Source organism: Desmodus rotundus, chromosome 10, assembly GCF_022682495.2.
Source record: "Desmodus rotundus isolate HL8 chromosome 10, HLdesRot8A.1, whole genome shotgun sequence".
NCBI classification, from domain to species: Eukaryota; Metazoa; Chordata; class Mammalia; order Chiroptera; family Phyllostomidae; genus Desmodus; species Desmodus rotundus.
In genome coordinates this window covers 84,600,453-84,626,207 of record NC_071396.1, presented here as the reverse complement: position 1 = coordinate 84,626,207, position 25,755 = coordinate 84,600,453, and the positions used below count along the sequence as shown (strand labels likewise).

The window sequence follows — 25,755 nt, the reverse complement described above, 5'->3', positions numbered from 1 at the left end:
TAGTCACTTTTAAAATACATGGCCTGAGCCCTGACTGGTGTGACTCAGTGGGTTGGACGTAGTTCCACAAACTGAAAGGTCACCGGTTGATTCCCAGTCAGGGCATATACCTGGGTTGTGGGCCAGGACAGGCCAGGCCCATGGCAGGGGCATGTGCAAGAGGCAACCCATCAATGTTTCTCTCTCACATCTATGTTTCTCTCCCTCTCTTTCTCCCTCCCTTTCCCTCCTTCTAAAAATAAATAAAATCTTAAAAAAAATAAATAAAGTACTTGGCCTGAGTCTTGTTGACTTAGGCTTCTATAGCCATTGGTGACGATGTCTATATTTGACCAGAATTTGACCAACCATAATTTGACCAAAAATTGTAGCCTAACCTTGTGCTTTGGAAAATTGGTATCTATGGAAATGAAAACAAAGTCATTTTGTTTCTCTTAATTTATCTTTTAAAAGTGGCATGCATTATTTTTATCTTATTTGAATGAAAATCTTAGTCAAACAGCATTAATGCCTGCGAGTTTTTTGAGCATTAATCAATAATATATACCTATTATGTGGACAACATAAAATAAATATGTAGCCTTATTATCAGAGAATAGTCATTAATTACCAGAAACTAATAAATCCCATATAAAGCCCCTTTATTTATCACAGATTTGATTAGAGTGTAGAGAAACAATGTACCTCGTGCTACCCAACATCATACTCCAGATAACCATTATGTAGGTATTAGCCTTAATCTCCTGAAATTACTGTGTTAATGGGATCTTTATGTAGTAGCTAATGATTAACTGCTCTAAAAAAGTCTCATCAACCTCTACTGTGCTTTTCAAAGTTTAAAAATATTTGTTCTGAATTTTTATTATAACTAATATTTATTTTGAATTTTGATTATAGCTGTAATGTTTTATAGCTAAAGATTCTAACATAATTATCATGTTTAGAGTCTTGCTTGGAGGGAATTTACCAATTGTTAGAATGTAAATGTGCTGGCACGCCTCAGACTTCCCATCTTTAGTAGGATATTTGGTTCAAGGTCTTTTGACCTATAGCAATCGAGAATGAAAGAACTAATACATATATATAATCTGTCCGGGAAAAGTCTAAGCCATTGTTAATAATGAGGACGGTTTGTGTGACATTGATGTAACCTGGCAGCCAAGGAGAGTAGACAGGAATCCACATACATGAACAATGACGACTTCACTGTACTAGTCAGTGGGGGGCCAGTTGAGTGAGCACGTGTACTGTGTGGGCATCACATTCAAAATGACTGAGTGAGTAGAGCAACAAATCTGTGTCAAAGTTTGTGTTAAGCTTGAACATTCCTCTGTGGAAACTATTCAGATGATTCAGAAGGCTGCAGCTATGGGCAACTGGTGATGGGCAGCTTCATCACGACAAGGTGGTCACTCACGCATCACGTCTGGTGCGGTTTTTTGGTGAAACATCACGTTACCCAGGTGACTTAGCCCCCCTGCCGCCCAGATTTGCCCCTCTGTGACTTCTGGCTTTTCCCAAAATTAAAATCACCTTTGAAAGGGAAGAGATTTCAGACCATCAATGAGATTCAGGAAAATATGACATAGGAGCTGATGGTGATTGGCAGAACTGTGTGAGGTCCTGAGGTACCTGTTTTGAAGGGGACTGAGGCATCATTGTCCTGTGCACAGTGTTTCTTGTATCCTGTATCTTCTTCAATAAATGTCTCTATTTTTCATATGACATGGCTGGATACCTTGTAGACAGACCTCATACAATTTTTTTTTCTCATGGGTTATCTTTTATTCTCTATTTGCTTTTCTTACATTTTTTTCATAAAGATAATTGTATACTGGAGAAGATATACAAGAATTTCAAATATGCCCTGCTTCTTTTGTTGGAGGGTATCTGGGGGAGAGATCAGAGATTTACTGAGAAAAATATTTTGTCAATCTGAAATTTAGGTTAGTAAGGCTGTGAAGAAAGGAAAATACCATCTCCCCCCACCCCCTTACTTTTGAGGAAAGCCATTTCTAAGCCTGCTGTATCTAGATAACACTTTTTCATTTCACACAAAAAGTAAAAAAAGACTAAAAAACTTTTAAGAAAAAAATGTACTTTGTTATTTAATATGACATACATGTGTTAAAATTCTGGAAATAAGATTAAAAATTAAATAACAAACTCAGTGGATATATGTACGACAGTTCTGAGCAACTTGCTTGCTATATACTGGTGCACACACAGGGCAATTTAGCTGGCTCAGAATATTAGTGGTAAGATTTTATTTTTCAGTTTCGGTTACAATCAGAGAGTATAGAGCGAAGAAGAGGAAGTGATCGAAAATGTGGCTGGAAAGATTGTTCTCAACTCTGAAGAGCTTCAGATGTCAGGAATTTTGGGTTTCAATCTGGGAGAAGGAAAGAAATCTCAAGAGATTTTAAAGATAAATTAACATGGTAAGTGATTTAAATAGATGCACTTGAGAAGACATGGATAAGACATTAGGGAGTAAACCCTGGTCAGGAGGTTAGCACAGCAGCAAATGAGATTCTGGAGCTCTGAATCACGCCTTAGCAAGGAGTGTGGCCAAGATGCACGGCACCGCAGGCGGTTTCCAAGATTGAGCCGGGAGGACTTGGATATTGTGTGATTGAGGGGAGCCAGGGCAAGAGAAAAAAAAAATTGGCATGATGTGTTAACTAGAACAAGAAACTGGTGATAGAACAGATGTTGTTTTGTTTTTTTAATTAAAAATTTTTGCAATGGGTATCTGGAGGAAAGAGAAAATGAATTTAATCTCAAAATATTAAATTTGACATAACTGAATAATAGGAAATTGAGGCATGAGCCTCAGAGGGAAGGCTGCAAATGGAAGTCAGAGTTCGAGAGTAACAGCTACATCGTCAGTACCTGAAAGCATGCCCGCAGTAGAATCACCACACAGGGAGTACGGGAACCTTCTTCACAGAAGAGAAGATGGTTAAAGGAGATGCGAAAAATAATTTAAGAAAGTTTTTTTAATCCATAAAACCCCATAGAAAATAAAGTGTTTTCAAAGGTGTTTTGAGTTTTCCTAAATGTAGATTTATTTAGAATATGAAAAGTAAAAACTCAAAAAACAAAAATATGATTACAAGAACATACACCAAAAGTACAGGGTGGGTCAAAAGTAGGTTTACGGTTGTATGTGAAACACAGAGTTTATCTTGTATTATGATTTATTAATTATTGTGCAATATTTCCCATACAAACTGTAAGCTTATTTTTGCCCCACTATGTATATTAAAATTGAATGGTAGTGATATCAATTTGGTATTGCCTTATTCAAACGGAAAGATTTTTCTGAGGTGAAAAAGACTATAATGCACATGTAAAATTAATTTACAAGTTTTATATCTGTAATCAGATTTTAGAACCTCAAACATTACTTTTAAATTTTCATTTTAGTCATATCAATATAGCAGCTCAACATTGACTGTTAGAAACCCATATAGAAAAAAGAAAACTTTTTTAAATTTGAATTTTTTGTCCAGTAACTAAATGGCAGGACATTGCATTTGAAATTGTAATTTAAAAATGCTAAGTCTCCACTTTTATATTTTAAAAATAAAACTTTATGGAGAATTTTGGAGGAGATAACTTTTCAGGGTACCTGCTTACTTCTTGCCAGCTGTGTTTCCATACATATTTGGGTCGGGGACCCTATTTATTTTGTATTTTTCTTTTAGGCAACAGTTAACAAACCTCTATTGCTTATAAAATCATGTGAGTATGTTTGTGTGTAAATATTGCTACGGGGAGGGTTTGTCAATACAATAAATAGCCTGTTCTTCAAAGACTTTAATAAAACTCGGGGTAGCAGCTATACTGCTGTGATTTTGGTTTCTCAAGTCAGAAACAAACTGAGTCCAGCTTCTCTGTTATTTCAAACCTTATCATGGTTCCTTGGATTTAGTCAAAACACCACTGTCTTTACTACCTATCTTAGTGGGTTTGGAAGCATCTTTGCAAAGATCCACCTTCTGTGTTGGCAGTTTAATCCTTTGTGTGATCAAGAAGTGGAAGAGACTGTACGGAAGGCTCCCGTTGACATGAAAGGGATCACTTCCCGCGTGGTGTTGTGTACCTGAGCGTGTGTGTGTGTTGACACCATCATAAGTCACTTCTCATTATCGCGGGTAATAAGCACATTTACTTTGAGTGCAGGCAATTTTTTCTTAGCAGGAAAACAGTCTAAATGGGATCTCTGGTTCTCTGAGATCTTTTATGAATTTCCCTGGAAATGCTTAGCAATGTACTTAGTTCTGGAACAATTACTATCCATGGAAGAAGAAAAGCTTTTAGAAGGTAGAGGTGTTTTCCAGCAGTTTATATGTGAAATATATTGCACTCCCTCACCCTATCAATACTAATAGAGAGCAAAGGAGAAATTCAGAGCAGTAACTTAAGTTAAAAATGCTTCTGTCATATAGGCTACAAAGAAATCTACTAACAATCTTACAGAAAATTCAGGCAAATTGATGCCTGAATTATTCATGTGCTTACTGTTTTGCGTGGATGAGCTTGAGGCCTATGCGTATTTCTTTACCTTAAAAAAAGTGGATCGCTAGTGCCCCACCACCTCAATAATGAACTACTAAAAATGTCATTTGATATAAATGCAGCAATACCTCGCAAACACCAACTGCTGTAACAATATAAGGTAAAAGGCAAACAGAAGGTATCTAAATTATTGAATCTAGCAATAAGTTTTATTGTTTTGATTATAGACAGACAAATAATGAAAACACACAGCATATTTAATAGATGGTAGAGGACATAAAGTCTAAGAAAGAGTAGAAGCCTTGGGAGATGCAGTAAGACAATGTAACATTTTCCATGCCATTTTTTTTTTTTGAAATCTATTTTCAGAAAGTTAAGTGGAATTGAGCAAATCTCATTTTTTTAAAAATGTCTGTCTGAGGTACTCGAGTAGAGGACTCCTTAGGTATCTGCAGTGAGTTAGGAATACCACCTGAATGACTCAAGTGACAGATCAGGTTCAGCAAACTGCAATTTGCCTCTGTCCAGTTCCTGGGGTCGAGTGCAAAGGACTACGGACACGCCGCTCAAATAGTGTGTTAATGGGCCAGTCATGAGCAGACAGTGCTTATGCTTTCAAACCACTGTTGCCCTCCTCTGTAAGTAATCACATCCTCTTGTAACGCCATTTAAAAAGATGACATACATGATTAATACATCAAGGATATATTTTTATTTTTAAAAAATTAAGGTAACTTGGTGTATAGAATTATATAAGCTTCATGTGTACATTACGAATGAACAGCTGTATTCACCGCGTCATTCTCACCACCTAAAGTCTGGCTTCCATTTGTGATCGTACAGTTGAGCACCTTTACCAGTGTTGCCCTCCCTCCACCCCCTTTCCCTCTGGTAATCGCAAATCTGTTGTGTGCCTCTAAGTCTGTTTTCGTTTTTTTGTTTGTTTTCCTTTTGTTTTTATATTTTACATATGAGTGAAATCATAGATATTTGTATTTTTCTATCTGACTTAGTTCACTTAGCACAATACCCTCATGATCCAAGAAATGAAAACAACCTAAGTGTCCACTAGTGGATGAATGGAAGATGTGGGGTGCGTGTGTGTGTGTGTGTGTGTGTGTGTACACATACACACTCTGTGGAATACTCCTCAGCCATAAAAAGGTGAAATCTTGCCATTCATTTGTAACAACATGAATGGGCCTTGAAAGATGTATTTATTGATAAGGCCAGAGCCTAATTATACAAGTCACCATAAGTATTTCTTTAATCTGCTGCATATTTTTAATCAAAGAAATCTGAATCAAAGCAATCTGTAGTATCGATAATTCTGTATTATCTAGTGCACTGTTGGTGGTCAATCAATCATTTTTATGGAATTTTAAAAAAATTTGGAATATGTCTTATTAAGGCTGGGATAGGATTTTTTCTGTTTGAGTAAAATTTCATTGCCTGGACATGCAATATTGTAACATATTAATGTTATTCTCTTTTGAAAATAATCTTCATAGCAACCCAGGGGGCATGCTGTTTCTTTGAGACTTTGGGAGCTAATGATTATTAAAAGTTGCTTACAGAGATAAAATGTGACTCCAGGGGATATTTATTTTTATGTCATTAAAATCTGTGCTGCTTTGAAACCAATATTAGTGTTCATTTAGGAGAAAAACATGAATTAACTTTATATTAAACTTCTGCTCAAAATACAATACAGACTAAATTTTATTGGAATTTTCATGTTATATTTGTCAACATATAGTGGATGGCCAAGAGCTTAATAATGCAAATCTTTGTTTACATACAAATGACTCCCTACAAAGTCTGTTTTGATTATTAATGGAATTCAGTATCTGCTGCTCAGTGCAGCTGCTGAGGTTTGGAATAACAGTTAATAATGAAAGACTGAGATAGATTTTAAATATAGTGTGTTTGTTTGATAATACAAATTCTTTATACAAAAATATCAATGAAAAAATATTGTGGGGACCACCACGCCTTCTCCCTTTTTTCTCATCAAGAAACTCTTCTCCCGTGAGTGTATTTTATTGTCATTTTCTTATCACAGAAAAATAGACTGGTGTGTTTCAGAAGAGCCACCAATTTCCCCAAATTATTGGGTTGGCCAAAAAGTTCATTTGGCTTTTTCCATACGATGGCTCCAGTAGCGCTTGTCTTTAACTTCAATCAAAACAATTGTGTGAGATTGTATTGAACTAGCTGTTATATCAGCGTGCTTAACAAAAAAAAGCCTTACCAAATATTGTGTAGCCATTTCGAAGATGGAAGAAAATAAGTAACATTTCCAGCATACTATGCTTCATTATCTCAAGAGAGGTAAAAACACAATTGAAATACAAAAAAAAAAAAAAAAGATTTGTGCAGAGTGTGGAGAAAGTGCTGTGACTGATTGAACATGTGAGAAGTGGTTTGTGAAGTTTCATGCTAGAGATTTTTCACTGGACAATGCTGCTCCATGGTTGGGTAGACCAGCTGAAGTTGGTAGTGATCAGATGGAGACATTGATTGAGAACAATCAATATTATACCCTGTGGGAGATAGCCAAGATAATCAAAGTACCCAAATCAATAAATTTATTGGTGAAAATGAAAAATGTGTCCTTTATTTTATGAAAAAAACTAAATGGACTTTTTGGCCAACTCAATAGAAACTGAAATCTTATGTTGCTCAAGTTATTTTCAGTCAAGAAACAGGGACATCACACGAGTGGTGGATTGTTTGAAGCCAGCCCCTTCCCAAGGACCTCGAAATTGCTTTGAAGTATAGAATATTCGTCTTTCCTACCGAATTTGAATGGCTGTGTGCCTTGACAGAAGGAATACTGCGGAGCCCAGTGGTTTTTGTCCCGCCTTACGGTGATTTCACGAGCATAGAGCAGAGGTGCTGGTCTGGGTGAAGGGGAAGGAGGCAGGGTGAATCCAGCTGTGTGCCCTCGTCCCATAACCTCTGGAAGACTCGGAGACGTTTCCCCCAGAGGCCGTACAGTTTAAAGTCTACTTTATAGGAAATAGAAGTTGTATGCATGAAAATAATCCATGTAAACATCACATATCCATCTATCAATCTTTTGATAAGCTTTACCTGTTTAATAAGCTTAAACTGAATGAATATATACGACATGTCTGTATTTTAGTGAATATATTTAAAATATGAATATAATATATATGATACATTGTAATATAGTATGGGTGGATATGTTATATATATGATAGTCGTTGTCTCCTAGATGTGAGACCATTTTATTGTACCTTTATAAAGACTTTCGGATGTCGCATGAGGTGTAGCCATCATCGGCTTGATCATTCTCTGCTCATCCTTTCCCTGGAATGTGCATTTAAAAGACTGTTGGTAATAGATCCTAAGATTCTAATAGTTGCTGTAGCACTAATATTGCCTTATTATTAATTCTTGTTCATAGTAGCACAGTAATTGGTATGATTACTTACCCCACACCTACTTATTATGGTGCGCACTTACAGCAACAAAAGATTCCTGGAAATACCATGTTTAATACCGCTGATGATTTAAATTCCCTTACTATTTGTAATATAAAATTTTATCATAGTACCAAAAAGCACACATATGTGTTGTGTGCTTTAGAAAAAGTTACTGTGCATGGCCTCATTTTTTTTTCTAGAGAGCTGTGGTATAGAACCCACTGTCTTTGGGTACATTCTCCTAGCAAAGGGTAACTTTCAGAATTTAAAAAAAATATCTAGAATTTGCTGACTGCCCAGTCCAAATAGTAGAGCCAGTGATACCAACATAATTTGCTTCCATCTGGGTCCCTTCCTTGGTACGGTATTGCCCAAGAAAAGCGTTGTTCTAACGTTTGCCCTCCCAGCGGTTTCTAAGGTTTTGTAAATGACCAAAGGGAATTACAGTCAGACATTTCAGTTCATACACCAGTTCAGGTCAGCTCATGTTTTATTTTACAAAGTGGTGCTGGAAAAATTCATTTCTATTTTCTGTTCAATTTACAATGAGTAATTTTGCTGTTCATTTCATAATCTCACTTATCTAGAAATGAAAAGGTGAAAAGCTCAGAGATCATGTGCCTAAGTTCTATAGCTGAGTGTAATTATTGCAGTTGAGTAGATCAGTCAGAGTGGAAAAGATCAGAACAACAGAAGCAAGATCCTAACTGCATAAATCTGATAGTCACGCATTGCTTCCACTGCATGAAAGACTAGAATATTTCCTAATATGAAAATACTACTGGGTCCATAAAGCAAACTTATTTGTTTCCTCTTTTTCTAGTACTTGATACAACAACAAAAAATGTATCTGAAAAGTTACTAGTTTTCCTAAACATGCACTCTAAATTTAAGACAAAAATACTCCTAATAATTTGCTAGACATCTGTTTATAATTATTGTTATATTTTTAAAAAGGAAAAGATGAAGAATGCAATAGGCAAGTGAAATCATATACAAGGTCTGTCCAGAAGGTATCCAGTTATGTGATAGGCAAAATGGAGACATTTATTGAAGAAGATATAAGATACAAGAAACACTGTACACAGGACAATGACATCCGAGTCCCCTTCAAAGCAGGCGCCTTGGGAGCTCGCATAGTTCTCTCAGTTGCCATCAGCTGCCCCTCATATTTTCCTGAATCTCATTGGTGGCCTGAAATCTCTTCCGTTTCAAAGGTGATTTTAGTTTGGGGAAAAGCCAGAAATCACAGGGTATCAAATCTGGGTGGTAGGGAGGCTGAGTTACTTGGGTGATTTGTTATTTCAGTAGAAGTACTCTGCACAAGATGTGATGCAGGAGTGAGCCTGTTGTGATGAAGCTGCCAGTCACCAGTTGCCCATAGTTGCAGCTTTCTGAATAGTTTCCCAATACTTTCTGTGGAAGAGTTCAAGGTTAATGAAAAATTTGATGCAGATTCATTGCTCTTCTCACTCGGTCATTTTGAATGTGATGGCCACACAGTACATGTGCTCACTCAATGGCATCTTCCACCCCCACTAACTAGTACAGTGAAGTCGTCATTGTTCACACATGCACATTCCAGTCCATTTTCCTTGGCTGCTAGGTTACATCCATGTCACACAAACCACTCTTGTTAACAATGGTTGAACTTTTTCTTGACAGACCTTGTATGTTGTGTATATTTTAGACTTTATAAACTCATGGCTGAAGAGAAATCATTTGATTTGTTTTACTACTGAGAATATATACAATTTTATCCAAATTTCTATTTTAATTGAAATTTAACTTAACATGGTTACAACTTAACCATGGTTGGTTACAACTTAACCATGGTTAGAAGTTTCAAAGCACAGATTATAGACACTAGCGAGTGGAATTTAGGAAAAGAAAGACAAACTGCAGGGCCTGGGTCATTCAAGCCTTTGTCAGGATGTTGTGATGTGTGTAGTGGGCCTATTGTGGAGTTGGCACACAATAAATTCTGCTATAATCCTAAAATAAAAGGAGTGAGAGGGACAGAGGCAGGCAGGAATGCAGGGAAGAAGGGGAGAGAAATTAGGGGAGAGAGAGCAAGTGTAAGAGCAAGAGATGGCTACAAAAAAAAATTTCAAGAAGGTCAACTTTTGCAAATGTTTTCTTGCATATTGTAATTTCTCTTCAGATAAGAGTTTAAGCCTAGCCAGTTCTTTTTAAAACAATTTTAACGTAACATTCACCCTCCCAACAACTTGTAAGCGCACAGCACAATATTGTCGACCATGTGCACGCTGTCGTCCCGCAGACCCCCCAGGACTGCCCCTGCCCGCAGGACTGACAACACAGTGAGCAACTCCCCACCACCCCCAGCCCCAGCCCCTTACAACCACCCTTCTAGTTTCTGGTTTCGAGTTTGTCTACTTTAGATACTTCACATAAGTACAACCATGCAGTGTTTGTTTATCTGTTGTTGGCTTATCTCACCTAGCATTATGTCCTCAAGATTCACCCATGTTGTAGGAATGACAAGCTTTCCCTCTTTCCTTAGGTTTGGGTAATATCCCATTGTATTTATAACGTATCTTTATTCATCTGTCAATGGACATGTAGTTTGCTTCCACCTCCTGGCTACTGTGAACAACTCTCTTCATATAATTTTAAATTCAGTGGGGCATTGTAAATTGCCATCTTTCCATCTCCAATGTATCTCACATTGTTGCTTTGCTTTCCTTTTTGTTGTTTAGTCTTTAGCAAAGTTGTTGAAACTTTGCTAAAAGTTGTGGATAGGTGCTGACTTCATATTGACTAGTGTATTTTTTTCTTACTCAACGCGGCTGTGTAGATAACAATAAGATAGTCCTGTTCAAGGTGAAACAGCACAGGGATTTGACACATAATGGAATGTTGTCGTTGCAGGACAAATCTGCTCCAGCTGACAAACAGTGTAAACCAGAGGCAGCCCAAGCCACTTATTCAGCCTCAGCGGTTTCAGGCTCACAGGAGGTGTTGTACATCAATGGTAATGGGACCTACAGTTACCATAGTTACAGAGGGCTAGGAGGAGGACTGCTGAATCTGAATGATGCTTCCAGTAGTGGTGAGTCTGTATTATATATTGTGTCTTTTGTGCGTGTGTCCATTTGGGGATAGTGAATTCTCTAAACCTGGGAGAAGAAAATGAGTGTGCTGTTATAAGCAATAGTCAGTGCCAATCTGCTAAAAACAACACTGTTTAATACATAACATCCATCTCCCTACAAGGATAGCTCCCTACTCTGCGGCTGTTGCTGGAAGTAACAGCACTATTATACAACTGAATGATTGCTGTTTTATACTAAAAAAAATTCTTACCTAGAGAAATAGCAAACATCTTCCCCCAAAGCTGTAATGTCCTGTTCTTCAAGAATAATGACACATTTTCTTAATGTCTGAGTTTTTAATTTGGAAAATTGGGAGGCCCAGGCACTTTGCTGACTTGATGAAATGTGCATACATAGTCCCTGTACTTAAGAACATCCAGCCTGAAACCCACATAGAAACAACCCAGGGCCCTCCAGCCAGTAGCTCACCGATAACAGTGGCATGCTTGCCAGCAGTGGGAACAGGGTACCGGACGAAGCCAGCTCATCCTAGCTCGTGCTTGGAAAACTTTTAGGAATTTCTTAAGCTTTTATGTAGAATTAATTCCAAAAGTGTAATACAAAACTATACATATATTAGAAATAAATAAATGGGTGAATTTCTTATCACTGGGTCACATGAAAAGCTTTCCTAAACTGTACTTAAAATCCAGGGGAAATGAGTTTCATTACACACACACAAACACACTCCATTTTTTTATGACAAAGCACATGATACAGTAAAAAAAAAATAAATGATAAACTGTAAAAACTGTTGTATACTACAAAGGATTAATAGGTTAAGACTTGAGGATCTTCTAAAAAGAGGAAATGCCCAAACCTATACATTACAAAAAAATAAGGCTAGAAATATGAATGCACAATTCCCAGAAAAAGCAATGTAAATGTCCCTTCAATGCAGGTAGTTACTCAAGCCCACTCATGCCTAAGAAAAACACAGCTTCTCTCTGGCAGATGCGCAGAAATCCAAATGTTTACACAATGTGCTTTGACAAAGCTATGGGAGATATGTGTACTCATGTATTGCTTGTAGAAATGCAAAAAGTTGGAGAGGAATTTGATAATATCTAGCAAAATTACGCATACGTTTACCATTTGACCCAGCAATCTCTTTAGGAGTCTGTTGTTAGGAATCTATCTCAAAGACACACTGGCAAAAATACAAAAAGACACGCACGTGACTATTCATTTTAGTGTTTTTTATAAAGTTAAACAAGGGGATTGCCAATAAAAATGTCCATCAACAGATGGCCAGTTGATTCAATTACAGTGCATCCAAACAGAGTAAAAGGTAGCTAGAAAAAGTAATAAAAAATGTCTTTATATGCTCCAGGTGATGAAAAGTACTTATATAAATCCTTCTTTAGTGAATATTAGCAGAAGGTTTTAAAAGTTTACACAGAGGCAGGGGTGAGGGAGAATGGTATGGGGAAAGGAAAATAAGCCAGAACTATCTGCTTATACTTGTTTTTTTAACTTTGTTTTGTAAATTTAACGTTGGAACAATTTACATATTTATATAATTAGGAAAGAGACTGATTTTAAGAATCCCTAATATTGCAGTACAAATGATGTAAATGAACTCTTATCTGTTTAATGAGTGGTTGGCAGAGCCCCATGGAGAGGAAGGGACTTTTCCAGGTGATCTCAAAAATTGTGCTCCACTGTACGCAAGCATAAGGCCAAACCTTACATTATTTTCAGTAGCCATATTGTTATTTTGGGACTGTTGTCTGTGTGTGTGGTTTAAAGCAAATTTATAATTATGTTGGTATCAGTGAAAGCTGTGATTTTTCAGCAGGGGGCAAAGTAGATACAAAGGTGAAATCAGTGAGTTTAAACAAAAACTGCACAGCCTTTTATTTGTACCATCAGTGAGAACTGGTATTTCCTGTCCATTTCCACTGAAAGTGCCTGATAACAAACACCAATCTGAATTCTAAAAGTTGAATTAGGCGTGGTGGGATTTTGATAAATTTGGGAGGAAACTGCATTACTAGTGTTCAGGAGTGATTCTGCTGGAAGGCTGGAGCTCTTAGGTCTGCCCTAGAATTCGGGTCCTCTGAGGACAGGATCCCTTCCTTAGCTTTAGACTATTATCCATTGCCTTCCAGCTCAAAAAAAGCAGTGCCTTAAGTGGAAGGGAAAAAAGGAAGGAGCTTATTTTGGAAAGAAATTTAGTTTCAAGTGCACATTCAGTTTTTCAAAAGCTAGCGAGCCTTCTCAGCTGTTTTCAAGCCTTATTTTTATTTGAACAGCAAATCAGCAGGCGAGAGCAAATCCAAGATCAGAAAAGGAAAACATAAACAAAGGCTAAAAATTCTTTTAGCCTATAAAGCCGGAAACTCTAAAATATTTTATATGTGAAGTAAGAACTGATAAGTAGTTCAGAACTTAACCACCAAAAAAACAAAATGGGGGAGGGGGAGAATATAATCAAAAGATTTTATTGACACAAAACTTTTTGTCATCGTGCTTAAAAAAAACAATTCATCTATTAAATTAATTCACTTAGCATACACATAACTAATACTACTTATTGAGCACCTCCGCACAACCTCTATTTAATCCTTTCACAGTCTTATGAAATACGTCCTGGAACTTGGAGGAAGTTTTTATAAAAGTAAACTTCTGTCCCCTTTAAAATAGAATGCCCAGGCATCACTTCCTTTTTTCTAACATGATTAAAATTTATTTTATGAGGCTCAGAGAGGTTGGGTGACTTGCCCAAAGCCCCTCCTTAATAAAGGGAGGATCCAGGATTTGAACACAGGCATTCCGACATCAAAGTCCACACTGTAAACTACTGAGCTAATCCTCTGTATAATGGGTGCAAGTACTGAGGTATTGCTAAGTGATCATACGTGGTAAGCACTAATAGACCGTCTCACCAACTCTGAACGTTTCATATAAATAAATGGATCACACAATAAGTTGTCTTTTATGTCTGGCTTCTTTCACTCAGCATAATATTTTCAAGGTTCATCTATGTTATAGCATGTATCAAAACTTCATTCTTTTTTATTGCCAAATAGTGTTCTATTTACAGATATGCTGTATTTTGTTTAGTCATTCATTAACTGATGGGCAGTGGGACATTTTTCACTTTTAGATTACTATGAATAATGCTGCTGTAAACTTTTTAATGTGTGTGCATTATATATTATATATAATCAATGTTTATGTATATACTTAGAAGTAGAATTGTTGGTTCTAAATGCAGTAACTCTGAGTTTAAAATTTTGAGGAAATAACAGACTAAATGTGAGATGTCTTTACATTTACTTCATTCTTTTTAAATTTCTCAAGTATGTCTCATAGTATTTACAGTAGAAGCTTTACACTTCTTTTTATTTTATTGCTAAATGTTTCCCTCTGTGATACTACTACTATAGGTGTGATGATTTTTCTTATGTTATTCTACATTTTTAAATTTTTTTTGGAAGAGTTTCTGAACTGTTGGTATTCATACTTTAAATGTTTGGTAGAATTCAGGAGTGATGTTGTCTGTGCCTGGGCTTTTCTGGGAGGTATTTTTTAAATCTTTTTTGTTGTTATTTTATTACAGTTGTCGCAGTTTTTACCTCTTTGCCCTCCTCCGCCCAGCCCCCTTCACTCTCACAGTCAATCCCTCACCATTGTCCATGTCCATGGGTCATTCCTACATGTTCTTTGACTAGTCCCTCCCCCTTCTTTCCCCTGTTATCCCTCTCCCTCCTCCCCTCTGGCCATTGTCAGTGTGTTCCATGTTTCTGGTTCTATTTTGCTCATTAGTTTATTTTGTTCATTAGATATCTTTTATAAGTAGAGATCATATGGTATTTGTCTTTCACTGATTAGCTTATTTCACTTCACATAATATTCTCCAGTTCCATTCATGCTGTCAGAAAAGGTAGGAGCTCCTTCTTTCTTTCTGCTGCATAGTATTCCATTGTGTAAATGTACCAGAGTCTCTTCAATACATAGTGTTGGGAGATCTGGGAGGTTTTTGCTTACTAACTCAAATACTTTACTTATTCTAAAGTCTACTTATATTATCTATTTCTTCTTGAGTTAGTTTAGGTAGTTTGTGTACTTCCAGGAATAGGTCCATGTCAATAAACTAATTTGTTGGCACAATTATTCATAATATTCCTTCGTAATCCTTTTTTATTTTTGGAAGGTCAATAGTGATGCGTCCTCTGTGATTTGTAAGCCTAGTCATTTGCGTATTCTCGCTTTTCTTCTTGGTGATATACTAGCTAAGAGTTTGTATCTCAATCTTTTCAAAGAACGAGCTTTGATTTCATTGATTTTCTCTATTGTTTTCTATTCCCTATTTCATTGATTCCTATTCCCATATATGTTATTTCCTTCATTTTGCTTACATTGTTTGGTCTGCTCTTATTTTCCAGCGTCGTACGATGAAAAGTTAAGCCATTTGCTTGAAGGCATGTTTTCTCTTTTTACATGTAGATGTTTACAACTCTAAGCTTCCTGTTAAGCAATACTTTATTTACATCACATAAGTTTTTGTATGTTGCATTTTCATTTTCATTCACCTCAAAGTAACTTCTAATTTCCTTTATCATTTCTTCTTTGGCCCATTGGTTATTTAGAACTGTGTTAATTGCCACACATTCATGAATTTCCCAAATGTCTTTGTGAATGATTTTAGTTTTATCACTGTGGCCAGATGGCACGTTTCATATAATTTCAGTCCTTTCCAGTTTAGTGGAGCTTGTCCTATGACCCAGACCATGGTTTCTCCCGGAGAGCATTTCATGTGTACCTCAGAGTAACGTGTGTTCTGCTGGTGATGGTGGGGTAGCTTGTAAATGCACACTAGGCCTAGTTGGTTTATAGTGTTAAGACTTTATAATCTTGTTGATCATTTGCCTAGTTTTTATAGCCACAATTGAAAGAAGGATATTGAAGTCTTCAAGTACTATTGTTGAATTGTTGACTTTTGCCTTCAGTTCTGACAGTTTTGTTTCATCTGTTTTGAGACTCCTGTTAGGTCCATATATTGTTTGGTATGTCTTCTTAGTGGATTCACTTTTATCATTGTAAAATACCCCTCTTTATCACTGGTAACGTTTGAAAGTCTATTTTGCCTAATATTAGTTATTTCTGCAGTCTCAGGAAAAGACAGTGGGGACTTGGCTGATCGTGGTGGTGCTGAAAGTGAAGACAAGTGGGTGAAGCTTTGGAGGGCGGTGACGGGTAGAAGAGTATAGAACGAACTCTTGCTCACCTCTACTCACATGTGACCAGAGCAATGTATCATTGCTCCGTACGTGGCTGAGTAATTTTGGGAGCCCAGTGCCGAATGCAAATGTAGGCCCTCTTCTGTAAAAATAAGTATTTCAAGATGCTGACAGCAGAGCCTGAAACAAAGCAGGAGGCCCTTCCGACACAGCGCCCTGTGGGCCCACACACTTTGAATGCCCCACTTTGCTCTGTTTATTTAGCAAGTTGGAGGAAGCACTGTGATTTCATGACAAAGGAAGAGAGCTACTTATGGCATAAAAAAGATAATATATACAGAGAAAAAAAGATTAAAGACATAGTGAGAATGTTTTGAGAGAGTTTTTTGAAAAGTTAGGGAGAACTTTGGGGCAACTGCCAACCCTGAGTAAAAATTGAAAGGGAATATAAAGGAAAAATTTTGCTATGAATGAGCAGGAATCCAAAAGTTTTTCTTGCTCTTCAACCCATTCTTTACAGAGAAACCAAAGTAATCTGTAAGAAAATGAAAATGTGATCATATCACTTCATTATCTAATACCCTGCTATGGGCTCTCATTGTTCTAGGAAAATGACATCATCCAGCCTTTCATGCCTCAGTGTTCCCCCTGACCTGAAGTTTTGCTTGACCTGATTTTGTTTGCCCCCACCCTTAACTGATTACTCATCTCTTAAATCCTGAACTCCAAGTCTAGATCAAGTATCGTAATAACTCTCATAGCATCCTGAAGTTGTTATCTGAAGCACGTACCACAGTCCACGCATGTGCATACACATATAATCATAACACATTGGCACTCATTCCTCAATCATACCATTCAGTAGTGCTCACGTAAGACATCTGGTATGGACTCCAGATATGCAGCCATATAAGTGGTTAGAAATAAGGTTCTGTAAGTTTTCAGTTTGAATGTAAATACTATGGTTTTATGGTGGGGTCCATTTTGTAAGTGTTCCCCTCACAAAAGCCCCCATTATCATGGACAGAGTCTAAATGGACTGGAAAAATAATGTAAAGGCAACCTCTTTATTTTTTAAAGGCATTAAATAAAAAAAAAAATGGCCAGGAAATTTAGGTGATTCACTCAAGGTCACACAGGTTGACTTTTGGAGTATTTAGTTGATACATCTTTTGGCTTTAGTATGATGAGATAAAGACCTCCTAAGGGTACAGCAAAGAACAGCTTTGAACAACTCAGACTGTGTATTGCTGAGAAGAAACAGGAGGAGCAGAGTAACAAGCATGGCATGCAGCAAATCAAAAATGATGTGGCTTCCTTTGAGCAATGGCTTTGGGCTGTATCACTGAGTTTCAAATAAAATGGCAAAACACTAGTCTTGCAAATAACAGCTTTTGACTTAAACCAAAGAGAATTTCTTCAGTTCATATTTGAGAAAGGACTCTTGCTATAGTAATGATAGCAAGGGAAATGCTTCAATCCATACTGTGGAGGAGCTCTAAGCACCTTTTCTTCTCAAAAACTCATACTACCTATAGCACTGGGGTTGGCTGTTACTGTTTTGATTTTGTTTATTTTTTGCTTGTTTTAACAGAAAGACAGCTAGAGTGATCAGGCCTGTGATTGCCTTTACTTGGGGCTTTCTTCATAAATTCTGGGAACCCCCAACACTTTGATTCTTAAAAATGTTATCTTTATTTTTCCATTTTGAAGACATCAGAATAGTCATGCCCTGTAACAGATTTGGAGCTGTGGAGAAAGCAGCTACATACATATGCATAAATCCTGGGAGCTAAATAGGACATAGGAGAAGATTAGCATTATAAGATATGCCAACCTCATATCTGACAGCTGACAGCTCCCATTACCCTAAGTTTGAGAATGCCTAATTGTGACATTTGTAGGGATCTTCTGAAAAGCATGGAAGGGAGCAACAGCCTTCAAGAGACCAGGCTGAATTAGCCACTCATCTGACAATTTATAAAGCACATGAAGACCATCAGAATTCAAACCCCAAAGAAACTGAGCAGCATAAATAGTACATCAAAAATTTAAAAAGATACAATGTTTGCAGAACCTTTTAAACTAGTGTAATAGGAACATAAACCCTGCAGATTGTATTATGTTCAAGAAAAAAATGTGAAGGCAGAGAAATTAAAAAGGAAGCTTAACAGCATTTGGATTTAATTAAACAAGTATTTTGGGGGTTCTCATGTTTATTTCACTATAATGGGAACTTTGTTAGTCTGTTTGGGTTGCTGTAACAAAAATATCATAGAGTGGGTGGCTTAAACAACAAAACATTACTCACAGTTGTAGAGGCTGGGAAGTCCAAGACTAAGGTGCCTGTATATTTAGTGTCTGGATAGAGCCTGCTTCCTGGTTTGTAGATGGCCCTCTCTCACTGTGCTCCCACAGGGTGGAAGAAGAGAGGGAGCTCTCTGGGGCTTCTGATAAAGGCACTAATCCCATTCATGAGGGCTCCACCCCCAGGACCTAATCTCCACCCCAAGGCCCTATCTCCAAATGCCATCACCTTGGAGATTAGCATTCCAAACATGAATTTTGAGGGGAATGCACTCTGTCTATAAGTTACTTTACAAGAAACAAAGTTAAGGAAAGCAGACCTCAAGAAATTTACAGATTAGAGACAAAAAATTCATCCTCTTGTCTAAATATCCAAATCTTTTAGGACTCTGATCAAATAGTAGTTCCTCTGTGAAACTTTACCTAGCCTCCCCTCTCACCCTTTGGAAGATTAATCACGCTCCTGCCTGTGCCCTTTTTCTAGCACATAACTCAATGAATTGTGACATGTGTTTTCAACTATTTTTCCTTACGTACTCCTTGAAAGCAGAAACTCTGTCTTGTTCACGATTACATCCCCCGAATAAAGCCAGACATACAGTAAGTACTCGATGTGAGTGGCTTAATGAAGGAATAAAATTTTAAAGATAGAACACTCCATGCCAGGAGTCAAAAAGGTACAAAGAGAATTATTTATGTATATTGGATGACAGGGTGAAGGGTTTTTCTTTGATAAAGCAAAAGAATCAGAGGAGAGAAGAAAGATTAAACTGAATTTAAGAATTCTGCAGATGAAAGAGGAAGGCTCCAACATGTTTGATAAACTCCTGTTTAATTCTGAATACGGCTGAAGGGAAAGCTTGTCCATGTCGGAGACTTCACAGAATGGAAAGGGTGCTCTTCGAATCCTTCGCTGGCCAACCTCCATTCGTTTAGAACTGGCAAGGGTCTGCACCCAACAATCCAAATTTTCAAGTTGGAGTGTTATCAAAATGACAGCAGTTACAATTTGCATGAAGAGTTTATTCAGATTACCCAACTGAAAGGAGAAGCAAGCAGCCAACACTCCCATTATTATCACATCCAATTACATAGGACTTTGGAATGTTTTCTTCCCTGTGAGGAAGTTCACACTGAGCTGTCCAAAGAGGACAATTGTGGTTTGCCGCGGTTATCCATTGGACCTCTGGAGTCTAAATTATATGCATAATGCATAAGTTAACTACTGATGTTTCCTCTCTGCGAACTCCATTGGGAAGACTTTTCAATTTGTTTTTCAACTCTGATATAAACTGGGCTGATATACAGACCAAAATCTAATGTGACCAAATTGTAGTAATAATGACCATAATAACTAACATTTGTACGGCAATTTCTTGTTTGTTAGAATCTTTACATTCATTGTCTTCTTCACTCCTCACTCATATTCAGGATTGTTGGCTATAAAGATTCTTTTGATCCTGGCCTATAATTATGAATTTAAGGAAGCTTGGCCATAAGATTCACCACCACCCGGGAGGTAGTTCGTGATGGTGTAGCTGCCTTTGTATGTGGATAGTGCTGCCCCTGGGCATCAACATTCTGAAGTGTCACTTCTCATTTGAAATTTTGCAAGAAGTTCTTCTGTCCATTTGCTGTCCATTGGTAGTTCTCATCTACGAATCACTCCTCAGTTCATTATAAATGCTTCACCCCACCACTCTGCTGAGACTAGTCAGGTTAAGTCTATCAGTGATTCCACTTATTGCCAACCTAAAGGTGATCTTTGCCCTTTTTCCCACCAGATTTCTTGGGTGTATGTGAATCTGTTGATAATTAGAGCTTTGAAACATCTACTCTCTTGGCTTCCATGATACCACTCTGATGTCACCTCGTGCTCCCCAGATAATTCTCCCACCAGCATCCTGGACTGTCTGTCTGTACTCATGCCCTTCCATGCCAAGAGTCCCTAGCATCCTGCCCTCATCCCTTTAATCCTCGTGTTCTGTGTGCTGCTCAAAGAAAAGCCTACTCACTCTGACGATTTCAACTGCAGAATGTGCCAAAAGCTGTGTATCATCTCATGCTTTGCTCTGAGCTTCAAATTGTGTATCCAGCTGCCTACCAGAGAGCTTGGCCTAGACTTGCCAAGATATCTAATATTTAATTGTTTAAAAATGAATTATTCATCCTCATGCACACCATTGCCTGTTTCTAAGGTTATGCAGGAATGCCCTCCCCATGCATGTAGCTCATCAGCTATTATGTTCTCTGTGATGATTTTCTGGTTGTCTCACCCATTAAGTGTACTTCCTGCATGTTCCCACAATACCCTAGTCACATCTTTTATTGAACTTCTGTTATGTGCTCTTTTCTCTATTAGATTGTGTACACTTTGAGGGTGGGCAAAGTGACTTTTTTGACTATCCTACCACCAGTATCTGTAGGTAACTGGCTTATATTAAGTGTTCAGTGAATATTGAATGGATAAATGAAAAATTTGGTGAAAAACTGTTCTGTTAAAATACTGTACCACTTTGGAAAACAACTAAATTCAGTGGAGCTTAATAGTTGAAGTTGAGGATGTCTTTTTCAAGTTTGTTCTCTTTTAGTCTTGTTACCCCTGAATAACACAATATTGGAAACAGAAAAGTGTTTCATATCAAACATTTCACACAGATATTTTGAAGTACAGAAATTATAGTTCGGGCAAGATGTATTGACCATAGTTACCCAGGGACCTGGGAAGGTGCACTTTTTCCTCTTGAGGACTTGTTCTGGCTCACTAGCCACATGCAAAGAATTAGTGCAGATGTGTGAGGGGGAGGGAACCTGCTCCAGGAGACCAGCTTGCTGTTTCTGTTGTGTAAAAAATGCATAAAGTCTATTACGTTAACTTGTGTAGATGATTTATAGAGCAGAGCTCAAAATTGATTCACCAAAGTTAAGCGATCCCCCGCTAGTTACTTTTAGTCTTTCATTCAGTGGGAGGACAAGATAACATTATCTGAAGAAAGGTAACTGTGTAATCTAATTGAAGTCATCGTAACTGGGATCATGTAGTTAGTCTATGTCAGTAAAATTTCAATTAACCTGAGTTGTCAAAGCACACTGTACATACAGCACATAGTAAAATATCATTTATGTGTAGGGATTATTCCATTGTTTCCAAGTTGTGACTATTCTTAGTAAGGTCATTCCTCCCATATGTGTTCCTTTGATGACTTCATCAGGATCTTGTCCTACTTTAAATTCTGTTCATTTGTACCCTTATTTTGTTTTCCTTTCCTATCAAATATAAGTTTATTGACATCTGTACTATCCCATATAGTAACCACTAGCCACATGTAGCTAATGAAATTAAAATTAATTAAAATGAAATAAAATTTAAAATTTAGTTCCTCAGTCACACTGGGACACATTTCAGGTGTTCAGTTGTCAAGGTGGTGGGTGGCCTTGCACTGCAGAACACTGGTTCTAGACTCATCTCTTCTCTCCTTACATATTGGCTTTTGGGTGGTTTTCTGTTGCAGAAAACCCTTTTACATTTATTTCCATCAGGCTCATTGCATCTTATTAGGTATGTGTCATTCACTCCTCAATGAAATAAATGAGGTCAATGAATAACCTTATGGAGAATTAAATGGTGATTCATAAATAGTAATGCTTTTATTTCAAACTGCTCAGCTTTTAAATAACTTTCAGTTACTTTAGGATTCCAAGAATTGCTAATAAGTTGTAATACAGGCATTTAAAACCTCTTTGACATAGTCTGGGATTACTTGAAAACTAAAAACTGTCCACCTAAATAGAGAGGTAAACCGAATCAAGCTAAAAGAAATGAGTTTATTCTGGAATAGCAGAGGCATTGCCATTCAGGATATGCAAACTGTAGCAAGCTACAGGCAAGTCCACAGAGGGTTCGGGGTCTGCTGTGTTTATGAGCAGGGAATGAAGGAGAGAAGTTCAGTGAGTCTGTTAAAAGAAAAACAAATGGAGACGAGCCTTGAAAGTCTCCAGAGGAGACAAAACCAGTCCAATCATACAGGTTCGATTTAGTTCCTTTCGTAAGACCAGCCTGACATGGGACAATTCTTGTCCATCTGTCTAGAAGCCATAGGCAAAATTTTCTAAGACTGATATGAGCCAACCCCTATCATTTAAGAAAATTTCAATATTATCAGTTTTCTGCAAATCGGGCATTTATGGGAAATCAGTCTCTCAGTCCTTAAGTTTTGTTTTCCCGAAGGTACATGTGTGAAACTTTCCATTTTCTACCCTCCAGTTCCATTTTAGATCGAAATTCTTTCACAAAACATTTTAGAAGACTATCATTGTGACAGAATTTAAAATTGTGTAATGTTTCTAGAGGAAGCAAATCCAAGTTTTCATGATTGAAATTTATGTTAATCATTTGCTGGAGAATTGAAAGGAAAATGACGTGAATTATCTGAGACATAAAATGAAGCATCTTTTAGTGTATCTGACTGAGCCCTCAAATCTGTCACCAGCTTCTGTGTGTCAAAGAGTCTCAGAGGAAGGGTTCTGAAAGGAGAGGTGAGTGGCCCTGGGTTTTCCCTGAACTGCCCAGCACATGTAATTGGTTTTGCAGCTCAGTATTGATCAGTATTTTCTGGCAGCAGCTTCCTAAAGCCTGTTCTCTACAATAAAATGGATCTGTATGTACTCTTAATATCCTCTTGAGAATTTTGTGTTCTGCCTACTCACTGAAGGCGAAGAATGAAAAGACCATTCAGTATTCTGGGTCCCTTCCCCTTGAGCCTGCTGGTATACCACATTAGGGGGCTTTCCGGTTGGCACGAGTTCATCATGATTGGCTTACTGTCTTCCTTATATAACATCCTTTGAACTTCCACATGTCCTCTGGGAATTTGTCTGATTCCAAGTCAGTTAAATTTTATTGGCCTCACCAGCCCTCTGCTACTCAGGAAGGTGTTCTCTTGGGGAAATCAGAATGTTCCACTTTTCTAGAAAGTCATAATTATCACTCTCTGTATGGAAATTGAATTGGCCACTTTCTGCATTCCTCTTTCCTGGGTTTGGGTACTGATGCACCTTAATGAAATGTGTACCAGCCTGCTCCCCTAGCCCTGCTCCCCTAGCCTCACTTAGAGATCTGGGGGTGTGTCTGCCTGAATCTCTCCAAAAGGTAGGAAAGCCAGAGCTGCTTTCTTTTTCTTCGCTGTTAAAATTTTCAAATGCCATGTATGAATACAGTAACAATGCTAATATATCCTTTTGTAATTTCAAGGCACAGAATCATTTTAAATGACACTTATTGGGTTGGCCAAAATGTTTGGTTTTTTCCATAAGATGGCTCTAGTAGTGCTTAGTTGTCTTTAACTTCATTCAGAACAATATTAGTAGATTGTATTGTGACAGCTCTCATATCAATGTGCATTACAAATACATTAAAATTGGTGAATTTTTGTGTAGCCATTTTAATATTGAAGGTAGAAGAAAATACAACATTTTTGGCATATTATGCTTTATTATTTCAAGAAAGGTAAAAACACAATTGAAATGCAAAAAAAAAAAAAAGATTTGTGCAGTATATGGAGAAGGTGCTGTGACTGAATGTGTCAAAAGTGGTTTGTGAAGTTTTGTGCTGGAAGATTCCTCACTGCATGATGCTCCACAGTCGGGTAGACCAGTTGAGGTTTATAGTGACCAAATTGAGATGTTGAGAACAATCAACATTATACCACGTAGGAGACAGTCAACATACTCAAAATATCCAAATCAATAAAGTTATTGGTGAAAATAAAAAATATGTCTTATCTTACCAAAAAAAAAAAAAACCCTGAAATGCAAATGCTTTTTCTGATATCCCTCCTTCCATCTGTGTTCAGTTGCCGGTACTGGTTTAAATACATTCCCTTGAGTGTGAGTCTACACAGTGCACACGCTCTTCCTGCATGGCTATTTGGTCCACCCACTCAAATTCACAATTAACATAATTACAAAATTAAATGTGCAGTGAGTAACATTCTGGACAATATTTCAATAGCGCTAGGGAGAAACAGATTATTTCTGGTAATTTAAACCCATTAGGGAATCTAATCCTCTTGAGTATTCTGATTCTAAGTATAGCTTATACATTATTCTAAATTTAGGAATTTTTTTCTCGTTCCCATTTTGGCAGTATAAATTACTCTTATTGTTCCTCAGGGCAATATTGCAGGGATAATGATGTTTTCCTAACTCTTTGTTCCTGACTAGATACTGGTGAATGCAGTTGATCCCTAATTGTGAAGGTCATTACTGTGTTTACTTTTGGTTGATCATTGAAGGCAGACATATTTTGTGTGTTTATAATATATCCCCCCCTTTCACATTCTCATCTTCCACAGGCCATTCTTTTCCCACTACTCTGTCCAACTATGGTCCACTCTGATGATTTCTTGTCTTGTGTGAAGTATTAATTTCCATTCTGTGCAACTTAAAAACACAGGCGAGAATCGGGAGGAGGACATTAACCTCTATGGAAATCCATCAACCCTGTCTGCCTTCACAAATAGGAAAATATTGTGTCTAGGTTCATAAAGATGATTCTGCTTAACTCTTAAATCTGTTGATTTTTGACAAAGCAAATATTTGGGAAGAAATTATCAAGGGAGGGCAGGCACCTGCATTCTATTTCCAAATGCTGCTTCCTAAAATTCTGTTACTTTGAGGTATAACTGCCATATTATATTAATTTCAGTTATACAGTACAATGATTATTTGAATACACTGCAAAATGATCACAAGCTTAATTACTATATGTCACCATTCAGTTATAAATTTTTCCTGTGACGAGAACTATTAAGATCTACTTTCTCAACAACTGCCAAATAAGCAACACAGTGTTGCTAATCATAGTCACCGTACTGTACATTACCTCACCATAACTTATTTATTTTATAATTGAAAGTTTCTATCTTTTAACCCCATTCACACATTTTGCCCACCTCTACAACCTGCCTCTGGCAACCATCGAGTTGTTTTATTGTTTTATTTTGTTTCAGGTTTAACATGTATGTGAGATCATATGTTATTTGTCTTTTCTGTGCAACTTTTTTCACTTAGCATAATGCCCTGAAGATCCATTCATGATGCGAAGGGCAGGACTTCTTTTTGCAGCTCACAGTCCATTCTGTGTGTGTGTGTGTGTGT

At 37.3% G+C, this 25,755-nt stretch overlaps 1 protein-coding gene across 9 annotated transcripts in view; it reads left to right on the top strand.

The window, feature by feature from the left end:
- The window catches only part of NOL4 (nucleolar protein 4), a 289,083-nt gene that overhangs the window by 243,678 nt on the left and 19,650 nt on the right, over window positions 1-25,755 (top strand). For 8 of the 9 annotated variants that reach the window (XM_024580310.3, XM_024580311.4, XM_045187810.3 and 5 more), the window contains one exon: window positions 10,878-11,058. The exons of the other annotated variant lie outside the window; for it this stretch is intronic. In XM_024580310.3, the coding sequence (XP_024436078.1) occupies window positions 10,878-11,058 (181 nt within the window). The remainder of the gene's footprint in view (window positions 1-10,877; window positions 11,059-25,755) is intronic. 9 annotated transcript variants of the gene reach the window in all.